This window comes from Talpa europaea (genome assembly GCF_964194135.1).
Source record: "Talpa europaea genome assembly, chromosome: 1".
NCBI classification, from domain to species: domain Eukaryota; kingdom Metazoa; phylum Chordata; class Mammalia; order Eulipotyphla; family Talpidae; genus Talpa; species Talpa europaea.
In genome coordinates, this window is record NC_140073.1 from 124,599,433 (window position 1) to 124,620,759 (window position 21,327).

The window sequence follows — 21,327 nt, forward strand, 5'->3', positions numbered from 1 at the left end:
CACAGATTCACTCTATGAGGCAGCACATTCATTTGGATGAAAATTGTATGACAGAAGTGATTTCATAAGTAATGTCCATCCTAATTCAGGCATTGTGCATTTTCAATTCCAAAAACTTTCAAATTTGTTATACATAATTGTAATCAAATTAGTCAATTGGCTTGGGGCAAAAACGACTTTGAAAGTCAAACATTTAGGTGGTTCTGGAGACAACAGTGTCCTTTCCTTTTGAGAAAGATGCAGTCATCTTTCCCCAACACATTAATTGGTGAATAGCCTAATGAATCTGCTGCTCTGAGTGGAGACCTGTCTAGTTCATCTTTTATTTTTTAATTTCTCTGGTTTCTCATTCAATGTCTGGCATTAAATCTGTGCTCAATATTGTGTAAGAAATGGGCTTTTCTGTGGACATGTTAAATACTGGGGGGGGAGTAAAGCATATTCAACATGATAAGGTATTTGATGTCACCATATTGAGACTTACAAAATTATAAGGAATTGTTTGAAGGGTGCTAAGGACATAACCTTAAAGAAGAAAAAGGAGTGGGTGAGAATGCCTCAGGCCAAAATTCCTGACTAATTTTAATGAAAGTCAGTGAAATCATGATCCTGCCACATCAGATGACACATGTTGTTAATTTATTAAAAAGGTAAGAAAGACAAACAACTCCAAAGCAAACTTACCTAAGATATATTTTGAGAAAAATAAGTTCCAGTGTGCAAGAAGTATCCATTCAACCTTATATATCCACTTCCACTTACATACGTACCTTCCATGTTTATATTAATCTACAGTCATAAACAAACAAAAACCCTTAGGAACAGGTATTGTATCTATTATTTATAGACTTGAATGTTAGCAAGAAGAAATATTTTAACATGTTCTAAAGTCTCCACATTTCAGCTGTCTGAAAAATTTAGTCACAACAAGCATAGATTCATTAACCAAAGCCACCTAAACTCTTATTATAGTTGAGATTTACAACTTTGGCAAATTTTAATGATTCAATTGGTGGAAATAACTTTTATTCCACAACCCATAATCTCTGTTGGCTTTAGAGTTAAAATAGCTCCACCCTAACTACATAAACCTACAAAAGTAACTTTTCTACAACCACAAAATAGGCATGATGTGAGCTCCCCCTACTGGTCCAAAAGTATTTCCATTTTATGAAGCCAGCAAGACATTGCTTTTGTGAGTTGTAGGGTAAAATAGAATTGTCATTTGGGCTTAAGGAGAAGGAAAAGCTAAATAAATGTTTAAAAATGGAAAATAACCCAAAATAAGCAAAATATAAAGTCAAATCTGCTCACTCTTAAATAACGTTTGTGAAAGAAATACACAGAAGACATGTTTACAAATATTTGGCAGATTAAGTCCCCAACCAAGGTGAATGACCTAAGGGCTCACTCTGAGGTTGCTCTGCTGTCCTCAGTTGCATTCAGACCTAGCAACAAGCAGAACTTAATTGTAGTGATGTTATAAATTTATAGTACAAATGTCCCTTCCAATAGTAGACATGGAAGGCTTTCCAGCTTTAGAGAAACGAGTAGTTCCATGGAAATTGAACAAATTCTGAGGGCTTGGCTTTTTGCATTTGAAAGTGACTTTTCCTAAATTGCCACGTGAACTGGGAAGCTAAAGGTGGAAGGTGAAAGTTTTATATTTTCAGCTGCTCAAGTTAGTTGTCTTTAGAGAAGAAAATCCAGTGTGAGAAGCAATGGCAAATAAAAGTAAAGTGCTGTTGTGGGGACATTCACACTGACAAAGCAGGAGAACTGCTACAAAGGTGTTGATAGTGATAAGCTGTTACAGAAAAAAAACAAAATGATAGAAATGGAACTCCTACTCTCTGAGTCAGCAGAAGGGAGCTGTTTCATGATATCTGCTATATTTGTAAGGCTGCAATTTGATTATATCTGATTCTGTTATCACAATCTGTTACATATCCTACATAGAATATAAATACGTAAAGCCATTTAAAGGCCAAATTACAGAATTGTCTATTTTTATATTTTGCTTTTACTGCCATAACAGTGATGATGCTTCAAGGGGTGTAAATTTAAAATGGTAAATGGAATAACAAAACTTTGATATATGCAGGCTTCATTGAAAAGCCACTGGTTGAAAATCCCAAAAGTACCTCATTCTGTTTCCCTCTTGAAAATCTCAGAACATTCCCTTGAATGAATACAATAGGTTCAATGCATTGACTTTGTTATTTTAAAATTACATTCTCCACGAAATATTTTTGTGTTTTAAAAACAAACCTATATATTCATTTATGCTGAATGGGTGTGGAGAATTTAAGGAGTACAATATGAGGTGATGGGATTGTTTCCTTTCCTTTTCCATTACAGTTCCTACTTTATATTAGTATGTAAGATATTTCCTCACCAAAGTCAATATGGAAAGAAATGGAAAGTAATTGGAAGGATACTAGTACATCTACCACTTTCTCACCATCTTTGGGACCACCACCCGGTGTAATCAGGGTATTTCCATCTGTCCTACACAAGAATCCTTTTGACTAGTTTCTTTGCTTCACACTTGCTTCTCCTACAATTCATTCTTCACATAACAACCAAAGCAGTCTTTTAAAAATATAAGCAATGGTCTCACTCATAGCAGGAATCTAGAAAACTTAAATAAGGGACCAGGAAAAAGAATAACTATAAGAAAGTGAAAATCAAAATCAACAAACAACTATGAACCAGAGACACTCTATGGGGGGTGGGGGGCAGGAAGGGGAGGGATTGGGGTCAAAATAAGGGGATTGCAATTGTATGGGGAATATAAAAATAAAATTTATAATAAAAAAACACTTATTAAACCTAAAAAAATAAAAATTAAAATATATATATAAGCAAGATAACATTACTCAGCTTTTCTAAGGCTTCCCTTGACACAATGAATAAAATCCAATTTCCTTACCATTTCTCCACTCTCCAACCATTTCCTGCTCAATCACTATGCTCAAGCTACAGGTGGTCTCTTTCTGTTTCTGGATTCTATGAGCTGTCCTTTGGGACACTCATATTTACTTTTCTCTTTGCCCTGTATGCCCTGTCTCTGGATCTGGGCACACCCTGTTCTTTTTTTATAATTCAACCATTCAGTGCAAATCTCACATTTTCCACTAAGCCAAAACACTTTACATTACATCACCCTGTTTTAATTGATTAAAATAAATGATCACTTTCTGAAATGTCTTCATTTATTTATTTGAGTGTGAAGGTGCTCAAAACAGACCACACCAAGATTCTCTCAGTTGGTGTCCTCAAGACACCCCAGTCTAGCATGAAGATATATTTTGAGTTGAAAACAATGAAGACTTTGGAGGCTAGACGTTCTGGCCTTTCTCTAAGACTTTCCCCTGGCGCTAATGGAAAAAGCAAGCACTGCTTCCTTATATACCTGGTAGAATGTAGTTGGGGGTGGGTATAGCGCCCTGATGTAGGTTTATCTGTAGAAATGTCGTCTTCCCCCAACATCATGTGCATTTTATTAAATTGACCTTTTTCCTCTCCCAAATTGTCAGATGCTGTTTTGATTCCTTGACCTGCCCAAGAAATTGGTGGAGTGAGATCATTTTCCCCCGTGCCCAGGGGAATCTGTTATATGCCTGTTCTTTCCTTTTAGAATTAAGCTTTCTGTGAACAGAGACTTTTTCTATATCTCAAATTTCTAAAACTTGACTGGCACCAAGTACAATAATATGATGCAACTATACAAAAAGAGTATGCAGTATAATGTAGGAATTAGTAGTGTATTATCAATAAATACTAGTGGAATAAATGCTCTGAAATAAAGAAAAAAACTGCATGTATGTGAATGCATATACAGGGATTAATAAGCCAAAGTCATATCACACAAAATAAAGAACATAGATGTTTCTCATTAGTGCACAATTCTTACTTAACAGTAATATGCTATTTTAGTCAAACTAGTAAGTGTCTAATGTGTTAAAAAATTTTTTTAAAAATTTTAAGTCCTCAACATGAAAATACAGGGCAGATTATATGTAAGACTGGGGAAAGGAAACTTTGGTCCTGCAAGGGTCTGAATTTCAATCCTGACTGTGACACTAACTGCCTGGTTGAGGATAAGAAACTTAATTTTGTGTCTTATATTCTTCATTGGAAAATGGAGATATGTCTTTCTTAAAGAATTATAGTAATACTATATGACTGCAAAATAGCTGACACATAGTAGGTACTTATCATGATTATCTTATTAAAAGACAGTATAAATTAACTTTAGACTGTTATACTGGGTTTATTAATTATTAAAAAGATCAAATTTTAATGATTCATTTAAAATAAATGTAAATTAGCTGTGAATATATCTTTATCAGTGTTTCTGTAATTGCCATTTTGAAAGCAGCATATCTAAAAGTAATTTAATTAACTGTTTCCAGCTCTTTTTCATCTATTTCTTTTCATTGCCAGTAACCTCAGGGAGTAGTATGCAGCTACTGCATTTTCCTTTAGCTTGGCCTTGTCCCAGAGGTACAAAAATTAGAAACTTTGTCAAAAGGAATGCTTCTTCAGCTTTGTCAGTGAATCCTGTGTACTAGAAATGTCAAAGGTAGTACTTTTTAATTCTCAGATATTTAGAGCAGAAAACTACTGAGAAAAAGTTAGAAAAGTATCTTTGACTCTAGAAAATTGAAGCCTTTGTTGAAACAAATAGATTATTCAGTGTAACAGAGACCCTTTCATAAATTCATTCCGCCAACTCTGTGGAATTCACAAAAACAGCCTTTCCCTTCTATGATCCTTTTGCAGGTGCAGGAAGAGGCACCTGTCCCAGTTTGTGACGCTATCACTTGTGGCAAGGACAGGATGTGCTCCGCCAGACCCGGCTTTTAACTGTAGGCTGAAAAAATGGCTAAGAGGAACTGCGGAGGAGCAAAATTGCCACTCCAAGATCTGCCTCCTTGGCATAAGGATTATTTTGAGCTGCTTATTTTTAAGAAACAGGGGGCATAGGAAAAGCTCTGAAACTGAGCAGAAATTATTCTTTTGTAAGAGACATTTACATCTGTGAAGGAAAATATCCACTGGTAAAGATGTCTCCCTGACTGTCCAAGAAAGCAAGATGACCAAATCTCTTTATCTCTTATCAAAGGAGAAGACGGCAGTTTAAAACTATACAGCAGGCCTCCCCGGTGGCGCAGCGGTTGAGCACTGGGTTGTGAAGCTGCCTGCAGCCTCTGCAGCACCAGTTCCATCCCCGGTTGCCCCCCCCCCCCCGGGGGCCACCAGGTGAGGGTCCTACATGGTGCGCAGACCTCTCCTGCCGCCCGCTGCTCCCCTCAGCAGTGTACTTTGGTACACTGGTCCTTTGGTACAGTGTACTTTGGTCCTTCTGCCTGCTCTGCTACCGGCTCTGGCTCTGGTGAATTCTCTCACCCTCCCACACTTCTGACTGTACCCAGTGCTTGTATAAATTAATAAATCTTAAAACAAAACAAAACAAAACAAAAAAAACTATACAGCAATCAGACCCTTGATTACTGTGTCTTTCCTGGTAATCTCCCAAACTGACTTCTCTGTTTCTCCCAATATGCTTTGCCTTTAACTGAAGATTTATTTAGCTGAAGTTATCAGTTTCCCAAGGTCTCTTGTCTGAATACCGGAGGCATGCATTATGGCAGTGGATGGATTAGTCCAGAAATTAGATGAGTAGAGGGAAATTATTTTTCATCCTCTACAGAATTAAGTGGTTCTGGATTAGAGTCTTTATTTTTCCAGACCTTGAAAATGTCTGTATTCTATTCTATGCATATTTATTCCCTTGACTTATTCTCCCCTCTTCCCTCAGGTATTGTTGCTCCAGAAAAGAGAGGATTAGAGGAGAGTTACATGGGAGCCTGCGCTCACATAAGGGCAGCCTCAAAACTCTTGACTATTTTTTTGAAGCTTATACACAATGTATAGTCATATTCTCCTGACAGTCTATGCAAGACGGATCCAGAAGTGATGATAAATAGCAAAAGAACCTGAAATATCCATCATTTAAATTCTTTCCTTATAACATCTTACCTTCCTGTAGAAATTTCCAAAAGATTTGCATTAAGACAGGTAAACATTTGTGAGAGTGACTGAGAAAAGGAAATGATTTCAAAGTGATGAAATATATTTTGATGGAAATTCTTTTAAATTTGAAGGTTGAGGCTGAAGGACATCGAGTCTAAGGCTCAGAGGACACTCAAGCAGTTTGCCTGCCTCATGTCTTCATATGCCCTGTAACACAGGACAATAGATAGAAGACAGCTAAAAAGACTCAGTTCTATGAAACTGTCAGTTGTGTCTTTTCTTCGGTCTGAGGACAGTGACGTGACTGACTCTAAAATCATTTGCTCTTGAATCTCCCTGGCATTATATGAAGCTCCATTTTGATAATCATTACATATTTCATAAGTAAAAGGCTGAAGCTCATAGAATTGTACTCTGTTATTTCATTAAAGTAAGAAATTTTCTAGATCTAAGGAACTAATATTCACTTTTTTTTTCTCTCCAAGTAATATTCTTTGATGGTTAAAGTACATTTTATGTGGGATAATCATTGTAATTCCTTGAAAACTAAGAAAAGACAGACTTTTTTTTTTTTTTTTTTTTTTACTGGTTCAATGTCAAGTTAAATGAAGGCATCAAATGGATTTCCAAATGATTCTATTCTCTGGCCAAAGTCATTTGGTATTTTAATAAGTAATTTGGATGTGAAGTAAAGTATTCACATAGGGTAAAATTACCTCAATTACCTACAAACTAACTAGAATCTTAAAATAACTTTGACTTTTTTTTCTCTGTGCACAACTTTTAGGAGAATGAGTTAAATCACAAGAGAACAAGTTGATATGGTAGTATGAGACACCATGTTTCTCAAAAATAAAGGAGAAGCAAAGGAGAAACCTTTCGGCTTAAGCTTGAAGTCTCCTACATTCCCTTCATTTTCTTTAGGTCTTGGATATGTAAGTAGGTGCCTCTTTTTGAAGATGGTTTAGGTTTGTAAATATCTTTTTGACTTATGCATGATGAGATGGGCCATTGTTCTAAAGTTGTGGGAGTTTTGGGGGGGTTGCTTCTCTTTTATGAAATTAAAATAGTTCTACAGTTATTTTGCTATGCTAAATCTCGACATTAACTTTTGTTAATTTAAACTGTAGTATATGAATGTAAATGAAAGCATTTCAAAATTTAACCAGTTTTTTGTTGTTAGTGTTAGAACCTTAGTTCAGTTCAGCAAATATTTAATGAGATTTTATTAAGAACAGACATTGTGGGCTATATATGGGTGATCAATAATAATTGGCTTCAGGCGCACACACCCACAGATTAAATGAGTCAGACTGGTGATACATGTAGAATTGATAAGAGATATTTAGTCCAATGATAGAATTGAGAGAAATCTTTCACAGAATGTGATTCCTGATGTAGTCTTGAAAGATGAATAATGTTTAAGCAAAAACATGAGAAGGTTTTCAGGAAAAGGGAAGAATATTAGCAAAGCACAGAGGCATGAAATTAATTGACATTGTATCCTAAAGAACTGCTCTCAATGAAAAGGCTTCCTGGGGCCTCCTCTGGTGGCGCAGGCGGTTGAGCGCCGCACTCTGAAGCTGTTCAGCCTCTGTAGCACAGGTTCGATCCAGCCGGCCGGCGAGGGTCCCACATGGCGCAGCAGACCTCTCCTGTCTCACCCGCTGCTCCCCTCAGCAGTGTATTTTGTCAGTCTGTCTGTTCTGTCCCCCGCTCAGTCTCTGGTGAATCCTCTCACCCTCCTGCGCCTCTGGCCTGTACCCTGGTTCTTGTATAAATAAATAAATCTTTTAAAAAAAAAAGAAAAGCCTTCCTGAAGTATCAAGTGTGAGGGGAAGAAGATTACTAATGAAGATAGGGGAGAGATATGGACCAGTTCTGGACTAGTTTTGGACAGCTTTAAATCTCCCACTGGGAAGCCTGACTTTATATGCTCATATGCTCAGAAAAGTATTTATATAAATTATTCCAGCTGTGAAGGTAAGAAAAAAATTTAGGACAAGTAGACTAGAGGCACAAAAAACTGTGAAGATGTTTCTTTTCGATGTTAGAGACAAGAGATGACTAGGGACAGAGAGGGGGTTGGTGACGGGTCTGGAGATATTCATAACAGAAATTCCACAGAGTATGCTGATTTATAGTTCTGGACTTGCTTTATATTTCTGCCACATTCACTTCAAAACAGAGCTTGGCATAAGGGTGTTCTCCTTTTGTGAAAGACCAAGGGAGTTCCCTGAATCAATGTCTAAATGTGGTTAGACATCATGGACCTCAAAGGCAATGAGAACATGAATGTCTTGGATATAAGCATCTAATATCATGAACTATTTAAGCACAGAGTAACTATACTACTAATTCTCTTTTTTCTTGGAACTGCCAACTGTGTTTCTCTTTAATTATATTTGTTTTTATTTTGGGGGATCTAACAATTTTATTGAAGACTTTGATGGAGGGAATAAGGTACGAAGGGATGAGATCTGACATCCTCAGGCAGGTGGGGATCTTCCAAGCTTCCCTGTCACAGAAAGTCTTTAATTATATTTTAAAATAACATCTATTTTCAAAGATAACTACATTCAAGCTGCTATGATGGCTGTCTTTTGTAAACTTCCCAGCCCTTGAGGATTAGCTCTCAGACTATCTAGCAAAGCTCAGAGGACTCCAAAGAGATGACACTGTATTGCTCAACATGCCTTTTCACCAAATTTCCACAATTACCACTTAAATCAATGTGTCAGAAATTCTATTTGTCAAAGGTCATGTTCTTCTCTAAATCTCTGGAGAGGACAGTGAGTATATCTGGAATGACTCTAGCCCTAGTTCAATGCTTATAAGATCACATAAAATTTCCAAATTTAGTCAGGACCAAATATGCACAGAATAAATCAATTTCATGTAGATGCCATCACAGAAATGGGTTCCCTCTTTAACTGATTCCCCTAACATAATCTGTCTGCTGGTGGTTTTCATGTAAAGAAAATAATGACAGAAAAGCCATCCAGACAGCCAAGCTATAGGATTAAGGAGTGAAAAAAAGCTGGAAAATGAGAGAAAATGGCAAAATATACTAAGTTCAGAAGAAGTAGTATTTAACTAGGAATAGATCCAGTTTAAATGATCCATTTGCAGAACAAGTTCTTGGAATCTTCAGTCCAATCCAATTTTATTTAAAATCCAGCTAATTCCCCTTTTATTCTTTGCAAAGAAAAATCAGCAAAGAATACAACATTAAAAGATTTTTTTCAGAACCAGTTTACCACTGACAGGCACTGGAATAATTCTTTTGGTTTGACTCACTGAGCCAGGATGCTAACATTATTTAAACATATTGTTTTCTATTTATTCCTGGATTTTTTTTTAATCCCAAAGCTGTAACAAGTGTGTAATTTACCAGAGAAAATAAAATTGTTCTTTGCTAAGTACATATTGAAAATCATATGCTACAATATGTATTATACATTTAGTACAGGGGGAAAAAACATATACTTTCAAATTCAAATTTGAAACAAATTCAGTGCAATTTGGCATGCACCGCCGTATGCAGAGAGATTCCTATATATTAAATACTGTCTCATAACAACTGAAATTCTCTGCTTCTCAAAATATCCAAAGAGCAAAAGAACATTTTAAATAAAACCCCAAACAAAAACATATCTTAATAGGAAAAAAATAGATTCAACTATAGAAAACCTTGGATGAGTTATTCAATAAATAACCATAGACTATGTCCCTCAGATGGAAAGCAGACTGGTATTTCTAAGAAAGACAAGGTATACTCCAGAGAATATACCACAAACTCCTGAAAATCAATGACAACCAGAGAAAAGAAGCTTTGATTTTAATTGCGGATATCTTCCCCATTTCCTTCTTTACTGTAAAGCAACAGTCACTCCTTTTAAAAAAGCACTAGCGAGATCATGACAGGATCTCTGCTTCAGATTCTTAAGGCGCACAGCTCCTACATAGGAAGAGTCAAACCCTGTAAAAGGGTCTGTGTGGCCACCCACATCTCTCTTCCAAGCACCCCCCCCCCTCACTTCAATTCAACTAACATTCTTGATCTTTCTGGAACACCGTTAGGAGTTAGGCACCTGCTTCAGAACATCTGCATTCAGTTTCCCCTCCTAGATTGCCTTTTCTTGCTTCCCTACAAGATTTTTTTCCTTCTTATCTTTGTCCAAGACTTCCTGGTTACTAAATTAGCACATCTATCTATAGCCCCCCTTAAAACTTTCCCTCATTCCTCTTATCCCTTTTATATAGCACTCATTACCCTATGAGAGCTTATATTTTCCCTTGTATTTTGGTTTACTGCCTTGATCTCTTCTCTCTCTTTTTTAAAGATTTATTTATTTATTTATGCATACAAGAACTGGGGTATAGGCCAGAGTTGTAGGGGGTGAGAGGATTCACCAGAGACAGAGTGGGGAACAGAACAGGCAGATCAATTGAAATACACTGCTTAGGGGAGCAGCAGGTGAGTCAGGAGAGGTCTGCCGTGGTATGTGGGTAGCTCGCTGGCCGGGTATCAAACTCGTGCTGCAGTGATTGTGGATAGCCTCATAGGTTGCGTCTTAACTCCTTGCACCACCAGGGAGGCCCTGTCTGGGTCCCTTCTTAAGAAATAAACTCTACAAGGGCAGGGATTTTCTGTTTTGTTCCTTGTTTTCACATTTGCAATGCCCACATTTTCCCCTGGTCAGGTACTGGGAGCATTGCACACAGAGAGCTCAGTTGAGTCCCTCTATAGGTCCACTCTGCAGCTGAGGAGAGCCAGCTGGCCCCAAGGAAACACACTCCCTTTTTGGATCATGTATATCAGTGGTGCGCAGTGTTGGGGTATAAAGATCCAGACCATCATCCTGATTCTACACAACTCACAGGCTTGCACTCAAATGGAAAAGTCCATCTGGGTGCTGCTGTGCCTTTTTTAAACTGCAACAGGTCAATCTCTCCTCTGCCCAATCCTATTTTCTTCTCTCCCACAGATACTGAGAGTCTACTCCATGGGAAATTCTGTCAGTATCACAAATGATGAGTCAAAACAGAACTCAAGTAATCTGTGTGTGTGTGTGTTTTCTGCTTTTCCTGCTTTTTCAAACTTTTTTTCTAGTAAGCAGTGGAGCCAGATTCCAACCCACAGAAATTTATTCCAGAGTCTGTTTTACACTAGACTCAGCCATACTTTATTTTCCTCAAGAATTTTAAGTATATAAAGAACCTGAGAGTAATTACTCTTTTTTTTTTTTTAGGAGGGGGAAAAAGGGGGTAGTTAATAGACACGAGTAAACGGCAATCACTATGTGCCATGGACCAAGGAGTTGGAGTAATTTAGAAGACATTCAAAGCAAAAACCCATAAAGGTTTGAGTACTACATGGGTTAGAATGGATGATTTCAGGAATAAAAATTAAAGTAAGAAAGGGGTAAGGAAATGGGGCTAATGAAAATTGATATGATTATTAATAGGATGTATAATTTAAACAAACCACAGAATAAGAATCTGGTTTAGTTGTTGAAAACTGCTGTGAGAGGTAGGATAATCTTGTAGCATATAATTTCCTTCCTTCTTGAAGTTCAAAGATCTGCTTAGTTACCATATGTGTTATTGTTGGGACTATGGGTAAGATGCTCACCCTTCCTGATCATCATCCACACTTCCAAATGTTATTGTGATTAAATAGATTTATGTTATGGTAGTGCTTTTTATAGACCATAGAGTTCTTTAAAAATATGCATTTGTGACTACTGGTATTCTAATAAATATATCTAAATTCATGTTGTGATATTAAGCTGTAATAAAATCTTCCCATCTATTTTAAAATAATCTCTTTCAAGAAAGCTCAAATCACTTTAGAAAAACTATGCAAAGCTCAGAGTCCTGATAGAAATTCTTCCTTGTAAGTACACTGAATCCCTTGTGTGAATCGCTCCGTTTTCCTTTTCTTTTTGTTTTGCTTTTCCAGGGAGGCAATCTGTCTGCCATAGTAGTTTTCTGAATAATTATTTACTGTTTTGAATTTTTTATTACTACTTATTCCTTATCTATCTTGTCTACTGCAGTTCCTCTAATATCAACTATGTGACTTAATTTCCCATCAGGGTTAGCTATATCCTTTTAAACACTGAAAACTGTGATTAAATTCATAGAATTCTTGTTATTATATCAGCACCAATATTTTAAATCATGGAATTAAAATCACTAATTAAAGATTCAAATTCTTTTTTTTTTTTTTAATAGAAGAACCAGGGTACAGGCCAGATGTGTGGGAGGGTGAGAGGATTCACCAAAGACAGAGCGGGGAACAGAACAGGCAGACTGATGAAATACACTGCTGAGGGGAGCAGCGGGCAAGACAGGGGAGGTCTGCTCATCATGTGGGTTGCTCCGAGGCTGGCGGGGTTCAAACCAGCACTGCAGAGGCTGCAGACAGCTTCACAGCACTGCGCTCAACTGCCTGCGCCACCAGGGAGTCCCAAGATTCAATTTCTTAATTAAACTCTTCAGATAAATTATAGTCTTAGAGTAAATTGGAATAAAGAACAATGGCAATATAAATTCTTTTGATTTCATTTTAAATTTTTTGTAATTCAAAGTTCTTTGCATTAATTTATTATAACCTTCTTTATATAAGTAGATAGCAAATGAAATCTCCAAGGAGACCGAGAGTAAAATATCAAAAAGGCATCTTGCAAGCCAATTAATAATCTAGAATATAAATCTTGGGATTCATAATCTGAAGTTATCCATAGAATTCTATCACACTGCACATGATTACATTTCTTTTCCCAGATAGAGTTTTAAAAATCTCATACGGATGATGCAGACAAAACTTTGCAGCATCCATTTCAGATTTCCAAGCAATCTTCTCTGGAAATTTGACAACTATTACTGTTGAACTGAAAGAAAGAGAACACTATTTTTATTTTACGATGGCAGTCATGTGTTGAAAAAAACAAAACAAAACACTACAGCCCTGTTAATAGCAAAGGTTCCTTTCTCCTCCCTTCATATTTTCCATCATTCTCATTTTGTTTCCTTCCTTCAGCTTGCTTTTTGTATTTTTCCAATTTCATTATCCATTGTGGGTTCCTCTTTCATTCTACTTCTATTCCATTACTACATCACAATATTGTTTCCATTCAAGGGAAAGAGAGGGAAAAGTGAATTTCAACCTATGAAAAGCTGAGCTATGGTTTCAGGGGAGGTTCAGATTGCTATAAGCTCATCTCCAAGCAGAACAGTCAGGTGTAGGAGAGCAAAAGCAAAGATAGTTTCTGCTTTCTCCTGGTACACGTTGCCCAAGGAACCCAGGATCTTGCACATATGGTAGGATTTCTTTACTGAATCAGCATTTCAGCTAAGCTGCTGTCAGATAACGGCTCTCATGAGAACCCAGTGGAGAAGAGATATTGTGAGCGAAGTGCCTGCCAAAATCTGACCAGGACAGTTAGGTAGAGAAGGTTCAAATCAAGGTCAGAAAAGGGAATGTGTACAGCCACCATGGAAGAAAAAAGTTACTTAGCCTTATGTAATAATACTTTATGGAACCAATATTCAGTTCCTTCTTATTTACTGTATACTTAATACCTTTTTCAGCTGGGCATGATGTTTCTTTGGATAATTAGAATCATAATTTTTCCATTTTATGCTGAGAAGAGAATTTACATGTAATCTCCTTGAATGTAAAGAACTGTCATAATCATCTTTACAACTCCAGAAATCTTGCCATAGTGCCCAAGTATATAAGGCTTGTTCAATTCAATCAAATTCCAGAATATCATTAAACCACAAGAGAAGCATGGAATATTTAAAAATGATTTTTAAATTCCCAAATGTCATAAAATAACCATCCAGTTTTTAACAATACACATAATCAAAAATAGCAGCCTAAGGTCTGCAACTTTCTGCAATTAAACATTTTTTGTTTTATCAAAGTATATATGAAATGAATGTCTTAATTCTTAAATCTGAATGATACTATATAAAGAAAAATTGCATTTAACAATTATACAATAAACTAATATAAATGATTTTGTCCACCAAATTTACCATAACAATTTTCTAGATAATGAAACATCAGGTATTTTTATAAAAAGAATAGACATAAATTTAATTGGACTTGTTACTAATCATATCTGAAATTAATGTATGAAAGAATTATATTAAAACTATATAATTATATAAATCATACATAGTTTATTTTACCTGATGAAATAAAAATATAATTGTGTCTGTACTGTGTATCTTAGAAACATTTTATTTCTACATTCAATACCAAACAATTTCTCATATGATTAAAAATGTAATTATAGATTCCTCCAAACCTACAGCAGGAATATACAGTTATAATTATGTTAACAGTTAAAATATACTTTTTATTACTTTAATAAACTTAATTTTGGTTTTAAGGACTCTCAAAAATCTAATCAATCCAGACATGTTTTTAAAAGGATGCATGGGAAATATTCACAGCCTGTCTTCATAATATGACTAACAGACTTTGAGAAAAGCAGGGGTTAAAAATTATCTTTTAACCACCCACACATTCCTGGATTTTGAGTGGAGGCTCCTTTAATACTTTTTCTTACTGCAGTATTTGTTGCTTAAGGAAGTCTGTGGGTGGATAAGATGTTATTATCCCTCCTACACACACCCGTTGTCTTATTTACAACATTAAATCTCCTTATACATAAGAACTTGAAGCACCAACCCCTTTATTTCAACTTCTTTCTGAAACTCTTTAAAATATGGTCCACATTACCACACATACTTTCCTATAACACAGATATGTAGTTAATTATAGTTTATCCTGGATTTTTTTTTTTGTCAAGGGTGAGTCTACCCAAAAAGACTTTGGCTTTCAACTAAGCATTATAGTTTGAAAGCAGAATTCCATTAATATCAGATCTTATGTTCAAAACTAGTAACAATTACTTTTGTATTAATGCGTTTTCTTAGACACTAAAAGATGGCACAGTCATTGAAATGGGAAAAGTCAACCTTTAAGAATTGTATGCAGTATTTGTTTCTAATTACTCTAAAGATTGCCTTTATAAAGAAAGTGCACATTTGCAGGTCTTGTTGGGAAACCAGTAAACATGTTTTAGCTAAATAAAACTAGCCCTTTGAATTGTTTCATTTGAATAAACACATCAATAGTTAAAGATTTTAAAGCTCTCTATAAAATGTACACTAAGAAGTTATAAATTTTACAAAGTTCTATATCTCTTTTATATTGTGGTAATAATGTTCTTTCAAATGCAGTAAATGACAGATATGTCCATGTGCAAATAGATAAACTTAAATTATTTTTAAAATAATCAGGTCTAATCTTCATTGTTAATGTAATATTCATTCACCTAATCTAGAAAAAGTGGAGGTTGATGTATTTTTAAAGTGATTTTGGATTTGGAGGTTTAATGATATCATTTATGGTAGTCACACATACACGTGTTTTGCAAGTAAATTTGTTCACTTTACTAGATCAATGCACTCTGGCTGGAATTTATATTAACTTCTTTTAAAATAAGAAATTATAAAAATAGCCACTAACCAACCAAAGTGCTTGCAATGATGACCTAATTATTAACTAAATACACATTATTGAGAATTTATCCTATAGAGACCAATTAGAACAATCAAATGTTGGATTAACCAAACAATCATAGGCAATTCAATCACATTTGGTTAATTCAAAGGAAACTGATTCTGATTCCTTTGATACCTTGGTTATAGAAACTATGTTGCATATAGAGATGAGTCTATCCTCTATATTGAAGATGTAGCTTAGTCAAATATATTTTATGCATAGCCTGGTGGATATAGGTTTGAGTAGGTCACTGTACTCTAGGTTTTTAGGTTCTGGTTATAACATTTTCATGGTATCTTTTAGTAGGTTAAGTAAAATTATAGATATAAAACCATTAGTATTTCAAAGTAACAGATTAGGGAAAAAGTAATTTAGTAAAAAAAAAAAATCAGTCTCTGATTTAAAAAAAAAAAAGTTTGTGTGCTAATAGTAAATGTTCATTACCACACTTGGAGAAAAACTATTTCAAAATATACAACTCAGGGCCTCCCTGATGGCGCAGCGGTTGAGCGCTAGGCTGCGAAGCTGCCTGCAGCCTCTGCAGCGCCAGTTCGATACCCGGCCACCGGAGGAGGGGGTCCCACATGGTGCGCAGACCTCTCCTGCCGCCTGCTGCTCTCCGCAGCAGTGTACTTCGTCCACTTGCCTGTTCTGCTTCCTGCTCTGGCTCTGGTGAATTCTCTCACCCTCCCGCACTTCTGACTGTACCCAGTGCTTGTATAAATAAATAAATAAATCTTAAATATATATATATACAACTCAGAACTTAATGTTATCTTTTTAATAGTAATTATCTCTTAAAAAGTTGCTTTGTTTTTGCCTCCAAGTTACCAGAAAGCATCTATAATTGAAAGGAAGAGTAAAAAGAGAAAAGAAGAGAAGAATGAAAGGAAATTGGTTTTCAACTAATACACACATTTAAGTTGTAATGTCATATTTGTGTGATTAAAATTATTTCATAAAAATAATTTTATTCAGATCACAGGATAACATAATGAATTAAAGATTTCAATAGAAACTGCAACAAGGAAGAGTAAGGTTGACTTCATTTTACTAACATGTTAATTATAATGAATGAAAACTTGAAACTGGTATCTGAAACATAAACCACCTCTTATTAAAAAATTAAAGAATGATGTATAATACAATAGGAGACATCAGTATCATAAAGCTTTAATAGAAGAAGCAAAGAAGATATTCTGTATTCTGTTTTTGTTTTGTTAAAGATGCAAAAATTAATGAGACTTGAACAGTGGAACAGTTGAAGCTCATTACAATATCTGTCAAATTAGGTCATCTACACATAAAAATAAACAGCTGGAAAATAAGCAGAATTTTGCACAGAAACGACTTTCTACCAAAACCATCATTTTTTTTTATGTTGATTATATTTTAATATTTCAATGGTAAAATTTCTATTCATTCTGTGGTGAAATTATTACTCAAGAACAATCCTTGTTCCCTTATTTTTCTCTTTTAGTTTTAATTTGTTCTTCTAAGCTCTTTTCAAAACCACTCTGGAAAATTCTTAGAAATACTATATTAATCAACTAGAGAGAAGAAAAAAAAAAAAACTTAATTTCCTAGAAGTGAAAGGCTATCTCAACATCCATAGTCATGTGACACTGAAATACATTGTGAGCTCCCTTTGTACTGAATCTTGACTCCTGCTCAGATTTAGTCTTCATGGAAAGTAATTGTGCTCTAATCCGCTGCTCTAATTGTGTTCTCTCAGTATTTGTATTGCTTGTTTGAACTAGTTAAGCCTCTCATTACATAAGGTGATTTGAAAAGTCCTTACATGTTCCCCAACTAGATAAGGTGTGCTGTGGAGATGTGGCTTTCTTGAAACCAAGGTCTTTTTTCTTACCTTTTATCAAATTTGCATTTAAAACTAATATTTACTTGGGGTCATTTATTTCATCATTTTACCCCCAACTTGAGCAAGGTCTTGAGAGTTTTTTTATGTTTTAATTAATTCTCTCTTTTAAAGATTTATTTATTTGTTTGTTTGTTTGTTTGTTTGTTTATACAAGCACTGGGTACAGTCAGAAGCGCAGGAAGGTGAGGGAATTCACCAGAGCCAGAGCGGGGAGCAGAGCAGGCAGAAGAACCGAAGTACACTGCTGAGGGGAGCAGCGGGCGGCAGGAGAGGTCTGTGCGCCATGTGGGACCCTCCTCCGGTGGCCGGGGAGCAGCTGGGGATAGAACCGGCGCTGCAGAGGCTGCAGCAGCTTCGCAACCCAGCGCTCAACCACTGGACCACCGGGGAGGCCCCATTCTCTCTCTTTTTTAATATTGCTGTTGAAATAATTTTTTTTGTTTTTCTTATGTACAAAGGTAAAATTCTGTTTGTATTTCATTTGGAAAAGCATTTTGGGAAATTTACAGTGAAGATTCAATCATTAAATAAAATGTTATTTGGTAATAAATTCATCAGAGGACACTATTCAAGTTTTGAGTTCTCTCACATACTTCCTTAACAGACAACTAAAATACGAAAACATACTTTATTTTAATAAAAATAACTAAAGATCAACTTAATCAAAGAAGAACTTATTTTCAATTTTCATTGACTTACATTTTGTTACTCTTAAAATTTTCTAAAAACTAAAATTTCTTCAGCTTTAAATTATAAGTCTAAACATTAAGGTCCTTGTTTACATAACTATGAACATGTCCATATTAATATCTAGCCAATGATGGCAGATACTGCATATTTTAAAAATCAAATATTTAAATAACTATCTTATGAATTCTTTGCATCCTGTCAAATATGCTTGGAAGCTTCTGTTAGGAAGTTTTAACAAACATCTATCTCCAATAAAACACAGACACAAATAGATGAATTAAAAAAAAACCTAGATGAAGACAGTTCTTAAGTATTATTCATAAATAAATAAAATAATGTGCATGGAATACACACTGATTTAATAAAGAGAATGATATTTTTTATGCTTTTCCCTTCCCTAAAATGCAAAATGTGAATTTGCCTTAGCTATAATAGCAAATATATAAGTATCCATAAATAATATCCACATATAAGTCTTCAAATACATAAAAGACAATGCCTACCTCCATCTCCAGATCCTGATCCAGCATCTGGGGAGAAAATGAAATAATTCATTTTTTGATTGAGAAACATTTTCAAAAAATATTTATGCCATTTACTTTCTTCATTTAAGATTGTAATATCATTAAGAAAGTCACTGATAATTTGACCATGTATTAGTTACATAATTTAATTTCCAAAATAAAAAAATAAATTCACTACAATCTTCATTCTTAAACTTTGCAAAAACAATATTTATGTGTTTGGAATAATTCCTAAACTATCTTATGTAAACAATCTCATATTTTTATTTTAATCAGACTGAGTTTGACATCATTATTGAAAAATGAAATGCTTATTTTCTTATAAATTTCATACACACAAAGACAGTTTAAAGTTAATAACGTTTATATAATTTTTAATATGTTTTCCAAATGCCACCATTGTGAATGATTCTATTTGCAACAAAAGCTACCTCTTTGAAATCAGTAGAACTATGAGCACAACTTTTTGCCTTTGAGATTAAAATTGGGTATAACTTAAGCAATGCTGGCAGAAAAAATAATAACCTCCCTTCTGAATTCTTTCTTCTCACCCCTCCCTTCCACATAATTATGGCTGGTCAAAGTCATCTGTTTCTGAGTTCTCAGTTCTCGAAACAACCTATATTTGTAGTTGGAGTTATAATCATTGCGCTTCCACCTATTAAGCATATTATAATCTCCTTGTACCTTGTACTTCTTTCCTTACTAAATAGATTCGGTTACATATTTTAAAAGTTAATACTTGGAAATAAAACTATTAATTTTTTAACCTGATATACTCTAATCTAATTTTTTAACCTGATATACTCTATCTCAGTCAGGGTTCAAAACCTCTATCAAAAGTGACTTCTCTGAATTTGTGTCTGAGGATCTAGTTCAATTAAAATAAAACACCACTTCTATTTGCTTGCCTCCATGATGCTATATTGAGTGGCACCTCAATATACAGAAAAGAAGCATAATGTACAAAAATCCACAGAAGGCTGATCTATGTGGAAGAATGGATGACTCTCCATGGTCTTCCTTGCTATCATATTAGGCAATGACACTGCTGTGAAGGAGCAGTGTTTTGAATTGTCAGCCTTGTTGGATTTCATATTAACAATTCACAAGGTCTAACACTATTAAATCAGAATGTTAAATTGTTAATTAACTGCTAATGTGACTATGACATATATCTTTGGGCCAGCATATCTCTTCCTCAAAGGCAAGTTAATTTATAAAACAATTAACAATAAACCCCCTTCTTGATAAATGTATAATCAAAAAGTATTTTAGTTATATGATTTGACTTTAATAACAGACTGTGAAAGGCTAATGCATTCAGCTCTATAATGGGGGAATAGTCCAGTCACCAAAATTGATAATTATAAGTCACAGCACAATTTCTTTTGGACAGGACAGTGTTTCAATAGTCAATGCATGTCAAATATCTTTTTTTGTATACTTTCACGGTTAAAATTTTAACTGACTTTATTTGACTTAATTTTAAACCTTAATTTAATGTTACTTATAATCACCAGGGGGCTAGTAAGAGTGCTATTATAGCACTAACACACTCTACCTGTGTTTTAGCTAAATGTGTTTCCCTTTTATTTCTCACAAAGATCTTAAACTTCTTTAAATTGAGGACCATGTCTTGTTGCTCGCTACTTTTATATACTTATGTCCTGTTTATCTTTACTTATATACACTTAAGAGGAAATGCATAAATGCATGTGGTAATATGATAACAAGCTCTATATGCAACTCATTGGATGACATAAGCAAAGTGAAAGAGAAACACCTAAGAAATCATGCTGTTGGACTTGTATCTCAGCTATTAAATGTATTTTATGTAAGGCAGGGAAAAAAAAGTGAAACTAATAAGTAAGGCTATTTAACAGAAGGACCAACAGAGAACATATTCTCAGCAAAAAAGTACTTCTAAGTTAATGAAGTATAATAAATATAAAGTTATATGTTCTACTGCCTTTACTCCCAGAGATCACAATTTGCCACCTTCACTCAGTGTCAAAGGGCATTAAAAAAAAAAAGGAAAATCTATTAAGAAAAGAATGAGAATTTCTGTTAGATCAAAAGTCAGAACTCCAATTTATTTATAGTCAGACCTGGTTAATCAAAATTACTTTGCTCTCTCCATCATTATTCAGATCAAAAACCTTTTTAGATTTATAAGTCCATGGAAGATGCATTCAGCAAGACTGACTTAGTAATTAAATCCTGCAGAAATCTAAGTATGTGAATGAGCCAAGGGTGGATTACTCAATTGTGATTAAATTTTCTACTTCGCTAAGTATTTATTTTCATAGTATAACACATTAGTAAGTAGGACAGAAAGACTTGAATGCATCTGCAGGATGTGGTTGCTGACAATAACTGACAATAACTTGGAGGTTGACAATAAGAAAGAGATTTTGTTACTAAATATTGTTAGCTATAACCATAACTTCATGATATTTATATGACTACTGCCCACTAATCTTCATTTGGCTATTGTTAGAGACAGAGAGATATCCTATGTCACTTTGAAAAAACAAATCCTTTCATCAGTAGTCTCTGGTATTTGGCTGTATTATTCCTTGTTTATG

The 21,327-nt window shown here is 34.8% G+C and overlaps 1 protein-coding gene across 1 annotated transcript in view; it reads right to left on the minus strand.

Annotated features, from left to right (window-relative positions):
- Positions 1-21,327, minus strand: part of TMEFF2 (transmembrane protein with EGF like and two follistatin like domains 2) — a gene marked incomplete at both ends in the record, with an annotated part of 232,698 nt that overhangs the window by 199,671 nt on the left and 11,700 nt on the right. Inside the window, one exon of the mRNA XM_084255730.1 lies at positions 18,716-18,742. Coding sequence (XP_084111856.1) covers positions 18,716-18,742 — 27 coding nt within the window. The remainder of the gene's footprint in view (positions 1-18,715; positions 18,743-21,327) is intronic.